The sequence below is a fragment of the Hyalella azteca genome, unplaced genomic scaffold (assembly GCF_000764305.2).
Source record: "Hyalella azteca isolate HAZT.00-mixed unplaced genomic scaffold, Hazt_2.0.2 contig4126, whole genome shotgun sequence".
Lineage (NCBI taxonomy): Eukaryota > Metazoa > Arthropoda > Malacostraca > Amphipoda > Hyalellidae > Hyalella > Hyalella azteca.
The window spans coordinates 1-10,152 of NW_025934352.1; the positions used below are offsets into that span (position 1 = coordinate 1).

A 10,152-nucleotide genomic window follows, 5' to 3' on the forward strand; every position below is an offset into this window, starting at 1 on the left:
GGTAAGCGTGAGTTAAAAAGTCCATGAAACTAGTTCCCGGCTGTCCATCGTACAAAACAAATTTACTTACCTTGACGTCTTAACTTTATTGCAAACGAAAAAAGTCTGAACTAAGGAAATCACTGGCATGTAAATCCACCACGGCACAAGCTAACTACATTCGTCATTTCAATGAACTTTGAATGTATAAACTTTTTTTTAAACTTTTTAAACTTTGAATGTATAAAGTCATATTCCTTACTAGAATCTCCCAGCTTAAAGCTCTGCAGTTTATAGCACTGTTTCATTTTTATGTCTATTTTTCTTCTATGGCTTATGAACAGTAAATTAAATGAAAGAATTCAAACAGCAGCATTTTCGTTTGTTTTTACATTCGGCTCAAGAAAGACCTAATCCATGGACAAATCCCGTAAGTGCTCATGGAGTCATGGTGGAAGTCAGGATTGATCATGGGGGTCCATTAAATCAGGTCATCTAATGCATCATTATAATAAACATTGGCAGTCTACGCAGCGTCCTGAGACGGCCATCAGTCGGAGTTAGACTGTACCTCAGACAGGCCGTAGGCAAGCTTGTATCTGTTTACTTCGAGTGCTTCCGAGGTAACTGCGCTGTAATAGATTTACAGTAGTATTATTTCCATGTCAATATTCGACCGTACTTATTCTGCACGTGTCATGGCAAGCGTAAACAACGGTTATATTCTTGTCAATGAAATTTGATAGTTCGATGAGACTGGTTAAAATTAAATTTTAGAAATCAGTTCTGCAATACCGCAATCAATCGTTGAAAATCAGTTTTAACGTCTTATTTGTCATATTCGATGACGTTCTATTAATTATATTGACCATTTAATCCTTTTAATCACGTGTAGTTACTCGATCAAATACAACGACTAATTTACTTAGTATATTTTCAGACAAGAAGCTGACGATCTATCTGTACGGAGGTCCTAAGATAATTTTTTTCTCACATCACAATTACAATGAAATAACAATGCAAGAAATTGACACACAAATACAAATAGTTCGTGAGAGACTCCATCAGCTGAAGCTGGATTCGGAAGGACTGCAAGATGAGATACGGCGCATTCTAAGCCATGTGAGTTAAATGCTGATCAACCCTGGCGATGTATGAAGTAATTAACATTTTCCATTATTCGTCTTACTCATATAAGTCAACATTTTCCATTACTCGTCTTACTCATATAAGTCATCAACATTTTCCATTACTCGTCTTACTCATATCTTTCAGATCATTATCAACATAATTTAGACTTATTTGCATTGCAGTATGCTAAATCGCCAGCATTGCTTGTAATTTTTACAAACAAATAAAAGGATGGAATTAAAATGCATGTTCAATACTAATTTGCAAATTCACACAACTGCGAAATTAAATTAGCGTGTGAATCTGGTTGAAGCGTGTGAAAGAGATTTGGTACAAATAACATTTATTTGTAAATATTTCTGTTTTAATCATTTTTTATGCCATTAAAAGTTTGAAATTCCAATCACATGCTGGAGCATTCAAGACATTGCTAATTGCTTAAAGAGATTAAACAGCATAATATAGCTAAAGCATTGCTAGTACTTTGATAACAATTTCAGCGGTAGTTAAATTTTCGTTTCTGGAAGAAAAAAGAACCCCCTTTAAAATTCAGAAGTTAAGCATTGGAGAGCGATTAAGGGGAGCGTCTGGGGTAAAATTTATCTCGGCTATTCACAGACGGATCACTCTGACACTTGGTACACATATGTAAAACAGAATTCTAAGACATTTTTTTTCGTGTGAATTTTTCGAAAAAAAGGAAAGAAAACGTGAAATTATTAGAAAACGGCCAAAAAAGGGGGTACTGTAGAAATCTATCTCCTCCTAGGATTTTCAAGCTACAACATCGAGACACGTATCATTCGATGCGTAAAAGGAGGCTGCCCAACAATCATGGATGCAATCCATCATTCTGGGTCTGTAATTCAGCCCTCCCTGCATGGACTGCTAAAACCGCATTAAAATTCAGGACCTAGATTAGGTCATACTTCTGTGTACTTAGATGTGGATAGGTTTTATTTAGTACGGTTGGGCTTTGATGTGTTTAATACCAGAATAAGTTTGTTTATTATAACGAAAGTGGTAATTTATATAATTAAATTTATATAATTAAATCTATGTAAGTTTATTTACCAATTGAGAAGAGAGATTATTAAGTGAAGCTGCATATATATAAGCGCGTTTTATGAAGCAGCACTACCACAGCAAGTCGACATGAATGGTGACCGAATTTTATGCGCGAGTCATCTTTTCTTCCGAAATATAAATCTATACAAGTGTATAAAAATATTTGAAGAGTAACTCAATTTCAAGATCATGTTGCTTTGCATGAAACTTTTAAAAGGTTCTACTGTGTCGTTAAGCGATAGCATTTTGATCCTATCTTTCTGCAAGTATACTCCTAGTCTTTACTACTGAAGTATACCTAGTATATACTCCTAAACTGGTGATATTTATGAGTTTGAATAGGCATCGTTAAAGAAGAGCAAACTCGGTAAGCGTGAGTTAAAAAGTCCATGAAACTAGTTCCCGGCTGTCCTTCTTACAAAACAATTTTACTTGCCTTGACGTCTAAATTTTATTGCAAACGAAAAAAGTCTGAACCAAGCGAATCACTGGCATGTAAATCCACCACGGCACAAGCTTACTACATTCGTCATTTCAATGAACTAAGTTAAGCTTTGAATGTATAAAGTCATATTCCTTACTAGAATCTCCCAGCTTAAAGCTCTGCAGTTTATAGCACTGTTTCATTTTTATGTCTATTAACAGTAAATTAAATGAAAGAATTCAAACAGCAGCATTTTCGTTTGTTTTCACATTCGGCTCAAGAAAGACCTAATCCATGGACAAATCCCGTAAGTGCTCATGGAGTCATGGTGGAAGTCAGGATTGATCATGGGGGTCCATTAAATCAGGTCATCTAATGCNCACTTAGCGGTTTTTTGGATTTCTCATTTTTGTGGGTGTGGGAGCATTTTTTCCGATATTTTTCGAAATTTTTCGATTTTACCCCCGCCCTCCCCCACTTTTTGCAAAATAAAATCCGAACTATAACGAAATTGGAAAAACGACAAAGTGAAGTTTGTAGATCTTTCATTTTGTAATCGAATGGTATATGTCTCATTGATGTAGCTTTGAAACTCTAGGAGGAGATAGGTTTGCAGTGACTATAAGTGTGAATGTTCAGGAGAGAGCGACAAAGTCCCGCGCGCATCGGAATAGACACTCAATGTAGCAAGGATACAAAACTAAATGTTACTGCAGCTTGATTCCAGTCAAGGATGGTGGGAGCGACGACACGCAACCTCTCCCGTACAACTGCAGGCGGGTTACTGAAGCACATCGTATGTGGACTAGCTATTTATGCATGCTACCGGGAATTATCGCCCACCTAAAATGTGAAAGAACTCCCCCGACCTCCCCCCCTTTCGCAAGCTATCGTGAACGCATAAATCAACGTACAGAGATGATTTTGGTACCGTTGGATAGAGCAGAATGTCAGCTTTAAGATGAGACTAAAAACCGGAAAAGCCAAAATTCAAAATTTTACCCCAGACGCTCCCCTTAAATATTCTTTTTTCAAAAAACATGCATTCATAAATATACATTGATCACTTAGTAATTGATCACTCTCCTTTTGACATCAATGACTTCTTTTGTAAACGACCTCAATACCAGGATCAGAGAATCCTGTAGATCTGAGTCCTTGTCCGAAACCATTAAGGATTGCCAGGCATTACCAGGCACAGAGTTCATTTCGTGGTGTTTAGGCCTTTTAGTATTTCATGAATTAATATCAGGTCCTCATCAATATTCGATTGCGTTAAAATTATAAAAAGTACATAGCTTTAGATAATTAACGAGTTCATTAAAACTTCCAATGCACTGATTTAATCTGTCTACGTTATATTTATATGAAGAGCAAGTCCACATCATTTCTATATTTTGCCACTTTCAGATGTCACTGCAATACCCCCACGAATTTAAACGGCACGGATAGGAGACTTAATTAGTGTCGGCACTAATGTCCAAAATTCAAAAACTTTCTGTAATTCTGCACAAATTTACGCGGCCTCTAAGTTTGCTTCCCAATTAGTTGTACTAGCAAGTGATTCCTTCATGTTGTTCGGTGAGACAGTTAAAATTATTCAGTAAATTTATTGTAATGAGTTAATATGATCAAGACTACTGAGACAGATGTTAAAGATAATACCAACCTTCTGTATGATTATAACCAACTTCTTCTAATGCACTAATCCTAATTATCAATATGAGTATCGGACTGATGATCATTCTTAATCACGTCGCCAGAAAATCACTTTTCTGACTGGGAGTCTACGTCACTATATAATTAATTTATCTGGATTTAATTTAAGGGAAGTGTCTGGGTCCCAGAAAAACTTTTTTATTTACGGACGGATCACTTTGAAACTTGGTACACATATGTAAAACATAATTTTAAGACTTTTTTGTTCGTGGAAATTTTTCGAAAAAAATGAAAGAAAACGTGAAATTCTTAGAAAACGGACAAAAAAGGGGTACTATAGAAAACTATCTCCTCCTAGGATTTTCAAGCTACAACATCGAAAAGCATACCATTCGATGCGTAGGGACCATATCTATCGATTCATCGTAGTTTTTTTTGAAATTCGAATTTTTGCGGGTGTGGAAGCATTTTTCGTAAAATTTTCGAAAAATTTTCAATTTCAACCTTTTTTCCCCCTCTTTTTTCGAAATACTTTTGAACTATAACGAAATTGAAAAAAAAGCTACAACCAATCTCTAGATCTTTCATTTGCAAATCGAATGGTATATCTCTCATTGTTGTAGCTTCAAAACTGTAGGAGGAGATAGTTTTCCAGTGAGAATAAGTGTGATTTTTCAGTAGAGCCCGACAAAGTTCCTGGCGCCTCGAAATCGGCATTCAAGGTTGCAAGGATGCAAGACCAGACAATACTGGAGCTAAATCTCTGTCAAGGATGGTGGAAACGACAGAGCGCCAACCTTCCCTCACGACTGTTGAAGGGTTAATGGATCGGAGAGTGTGAAGACTAGCTATTTAAGGTGCACTGAGGCATTTAATCCCTATGTTAAATGTTAAAGAACTCCACCAACCCTTGCCCTTTCGTGATCTGTCGTGAACGCATAAATTAACGTACATAGATGATTTTGGTACCGTTGGATAGGTCAGAATGTCAGCTTCAAGATGAAACTAAAAACCGGAAAAGTCAAAATTATTGATTTTGGACCCAGACGCTCCACTTAAAAAACCCATGAGCAGGCTGCCTGTTAGGAGTTTTGTTTTCATGCTCAGAATAGGTACGAGTATATGCCGTAGGTAAATCTCCATAAAATTTGCATATTTTCTGGTTGATATCTAAATATTAACACATTGATTGATAACAATGATTATGCATAATATTTAGGGTAAGTTGCTAGCCGATGCTAATTAAAAACTTCATATTTCTACTCAGGATGACGCACCAGATTCAGAAGTAACACCTCGGTCAGTGGATGAATCGCATGTACCTGCATGCAGTCATGATGGAGCTAAGCGTGGAGTTGATTGCAGCGACTCCCACCTTGTAGATCGTAGCAGCGGAGCCGAAAATCACGTCGCCAGCAGAAAAGAAAGTGAAGAAGAAGCATTCACAATGAATGTGGTAGGTTCCAGTTTTTCAGTCGGCTTGATTGATGGCGAAGATGACAGATCCCATCATGGCAGCTGTTACGACACAGGAGGTAGCAGTGAAGAGAACGACACCCAAAAGGGAAATGAAAGTTACAACAGCAGTGTAGTCTGTGGTTTCCACAGCATTTTGGAAGGCATCAGCGATCAAAGTAAAAAATTAGGGAACGACAGAGGCAACTGTGAAGCCGACATAAATTTTGGATCAACCGAACCCCACGAACAAGACGATGTTACATGTTATAGATCTTACGTAAAATTTGATGATTTAGATAGTAGCAGTGATGATTCCGAAGACTATGGTGACAGCCATGACGTTGACGTCAATAGCGGCAATTTCAGCAACAATGAAGTCCTAGTGGACCAAAAGAAAGCAGTCTGTTTTAATGGATCCGAAAATAAATCCATTGTCGGACAAAAAGTTGACCTCGGGGGCGATGAGCACTTTACAAGAAATCGCAAAGGAATTAGGAACCAACAATTTAGAGAAAATACAGAACACTCGAATCATTATCATGTAGAAAGTCCGGCAGTATTCGATGCAGAAGTTTCTGATAATAATCAGGTAGAAGACGAAGAGGTTCTACTCCAGCGTAAGAAGAACGAGGAACTCAATTACTTTCTTAACCTGTACTGGTCGTCGAACTACAGAATAATACACACTTTGAAGTTCAAAATGAGACAGGGCGATAAGATCAATGGCATCTTCACTAGGGGAACTTCACAGCACGAAAGGTTGCTTAATACATTAAAGAACCTTGAACCAAAATGTTTTCTGAAGAGCAGCGATTCTGCCAGGATACTGCGACCCAGAGCTAGATTTATTCAGCCGAAATATTATTTAGAAATCAAATGTTCTCATCGCCATTGTTCGTTAGCCCAAAAGGTTGTTTACTTCGAGGGACAAGAGGATGACGGTATAGCAACACTTTACCTGCTGCAGAAGCATGCCAGTGCAAAACCACATCCTTTTTGGCCACTGAAAAATAAAAATGCAATGCGAAACAAGTCGAGACGGAAACTAGAAAAGAACGCAGCAAAGGTTTGCGAGGAACCTGCTTCAAATGCAGATTCGCTTTCAAAAAAGATGATTGAGAAGCGAAAAACAGGCATTTTCAGTTGGCTAAAGGCACCCGTCAATCGACGACCCAAAAGGTCCTCTATGTTATTTGAGAAGCAAAAATTGACCAAGAACACCACGGGAGAAAAATCTGCATCACCCGTTATGTTGAGAAGCTATCAAAGAAAGCGAATAATTTCAGGTGGACCTCCACCCGTAGCTGACCAATGATGAATTGGGTCGCCTGCCTAAGACCACCACTGCCCCTGGATGTAATGGACCATCATGATTCCTGCCTTCCGGAACGTAGCCTTCAACACTTCAAGCCGTCCGTATCTAGGCCGTGGATCGAACCAGCCCTCGGTCGAACGGCCACTTGTCGAAGGACGATAAATTTTGGAACAGAACTATGCTATCTGAAACCTAACCTCAGATGCGGTGAACGTAAAATTACGTAATTTAACGATGCTCGGATGTCAGATTCGATCCGCGGCCTGGTGGTGCACGGCTGGTGGTGGTCAAGGCCGGAGGAGGACAAAGCCTAGTGGTGCACGGGTGATTGGTGGATATACGGAGAGATCCAAGGCGTTCGATTCAGGGCTTATTGGTGCACAAAATTGGTGGTGCACGGCTGCGCTCCCATGATGAATTAGTATCCCGTCTGAAAGCAGTTTGGCTTTAGGCTAATAGTCTACTGTTTTTCCCGAAGCCTTCAATGTAATTTCAAGCCTCCTTTCATCAAATAATATGCGTTTAAAAATTACTTTTTAGAGACAACACTTCCAAAGAATGCAGTGTCTCCGATGTTACAAATGAACAATGGATTTCTAATTTTACTATCATATATAAAAAATTAATTTATCAACTTTATTTTTAAAGTTAAGAAAAAATTAAATTTTTCGAAATTATTTATTTTGTCACTTGATTCATGAATTGTCTCCAACTTTTCACATGTGTGCAAAATTTCAGATTGATTGGACAGGTAGAAGTGTTCTAAATATCGAGTATAAGATTTGTAGGGAACAAAAATTTTTTTTCTCAATTTTTTTTAATATTAAAAATAAAAAAGTTTAAAAAAGGTAAAAAAGTTAAAGTTAAAAGTTAAAGTTTTCAAAATTGATTATTCTGTCAATTGATTCATGCATTGTCTCCAACTTTACGTAAGTATGCAAAATTTCAGATCGATTTGAGAGGTAGAAGTGTTTTACATATCGATTATAAGATTTGTAGCAGACAGACAAACAAACAAACAAACAACAAGAAGTGAAGTTAAAGAGAAGTGTTGTAATAAAAAGTAATACAAGTCATCCAGATGCACGTACGGGACGCGTTGATAAACGAGAATTAATGCCATGACGTCAAGTGGTAAAATTCCCATTGACAAATCCAGAACAACCTGCTGCTGATTTGTCCGGCCAAACCCTTGCTGCCCGTCAGGACGTGAGGCGAGTGGTGAAGAACCAAGTCCTCAGAAAGCGGACAGAAGAAGAAGAACCTGCTGCTGTGTTATGACGAATAGAATGAATGGAAACCTCGCAGTTGGACTGCATGGTAATAATCTAATTGTGCAAATTTGTCATTGAAAAGCTATGGCCAGCAATTGAGACAATCCTAGATCAATGATAGTCTATTAGAGGTTGTAACGAATTCATGGTAACTCTCTTTTCCGTGGGAATTCCAGCAACCAATTGCAAGAAATCTTGCAAAATGCTCATGAGACAATTCGAATGATAGTAGTGAATGGTTTCTTCTATATTGGGGTATTTGAATACTCTTTTCTCACTAGAGCCGATCTTTTATGCAGCTATGAAATGCACTAATTATGAAAAGCGAGGTGTTCGAAGTGCATGGCAAAGCGCATTCTATCAATAATGGAGTGAATGGAGTTATGATTTATTCTAAAGGAATAAATCATAGCTCCATCCTCATCTTGAAGTGACAGGGGTAAACATTTACAACGGCTAAATAGAAGGCGCCAGCCCCGAATAGTTCATACTGGATGATTATCGTCCGAGAAGCACGACACTTTTCTCGACGGGTAGTTGAGAAAGTTTCGCAAGCTAGTTTTCATTGAGGTCCAGCGATTCGTATCTAATTGGAATAACATAAAATATACAATTATTCACGTGTATTTACTTCCTTGCAAAGTTGTTAAATTTATTCAGATGTATTCGTAGCTATATCTAGGCCTATTTTTGGAGTAAATGCATTGGTTACCGTCTTTTTTTTAAAGGTACAAGTTAGAAAATGAATAACATTTCACCACAGTGAAGGGATTTTGCTTCTATTGGTTAAAGCACGGCTGAAAGAGTTCCTAGCAGTCAAATGAAACATCACAGTAGAGTTAGTTGCATCATACATTCTATGAATATTCAAACATTTAAATGTCATTGTTTCCACACTGAAGAACTGCTGAAACTTTCTTTACGTGTGAAACGATCGATGGATGTACAGAGTTTGGTTGCAGAAAGCCTTGTTATTATTTACAAACCAGTTGACGTGATGAACCTAACTTCTTTCTCTACCAAAACGACCCTAGTTCAACTTAAAACTATAAATTTCCGATTCTATATCTTCTCTTCTTCGTGCACAGAAATTGACATGGGAATTCTAACCAATGATCAGACTTTTTAGCGCATTTTCTCATTTATGGAAAAAATGCACTATTGTTTAAACGATGACGAGTCAGTAGAAGAGGATTGAGTATTTAGGTGAGGGCACACCATTTAGTTGAGTTTCACAGAAAAATCAACTATTTAGTTGGAAACTTCCTTTTTAATTCAGTTATTCCTAGTTTTCAACTACCCTTGCGACATTCGTATAAACTTTTTAGCGCATTTTCTCATTTATGGAAAAAATGCACTATTGTGCTCGCCATGTCCGTCTGTCTTTCTATCCGTCTGTCCGTCCGTCTGTCCGTGACCTCAAGTTTTTGTCGACGAGAAAATGCGCTCTCTGTCACTCAGTGCAGTGAGTACTGAGTTATATTTTTTCAATTTCTCCACAGCATTGACAATATACAAAAGTCAGGTGACGCGTTTCGCTCATTTGCGAGCTTGTTCAGATTTGAAAGCAGCTGATCTGCGACAGAGATGAGTCTAGAATGGCAGAGGGAAGGGAGCTGTTCAAGAGACGAATTGTATTTGTAAACTAGATTGCATCTAATTATTCTACAAGCTGAGTTTAGCACGTTACACGTGAGTTTACAAACCCGTGCATGGAGCTTTACCCTACGATCGGAGACACACGGTCGGGCACGTGTGTCTAGCCTGTTATGTACTAAGCCAGCGCAAGTTAAAAGTCTTAAGTATACATCTGAGACGCTAGGTAGTTCTGTGTGGCTAATTCG

At 38.0% G+C, this 10,152-nt stretch overlaps 1 protein-coding gene across 1 annotated transcript; it reads left to right on the top strand.

The window, feature by feature from the left end:
- Positions 1-572: 572 nt before the first annotated feature.
- Positions 573-7,069, top strand: LOC108676456. The gene is made up of 3 exons (XM_018164528.2): positions 573-602; positions 920-1,101; positions 5,529-7,069. The coding sequence occupies exons 2-3, from the start codon at positions 997-999 to the stop codon at positions 7,032-7,034; spliced, it is 1,611 nt and encodes a 536-aa protein (XP_018020017.1). The 5' UTR covers positions 573-602; positions 920-996; the 3' UTR covers positions 7,035-7,069.
- The last annotated feature ends 3,083 nt before the right edge of the window (positions 7,070-10,152 follow it).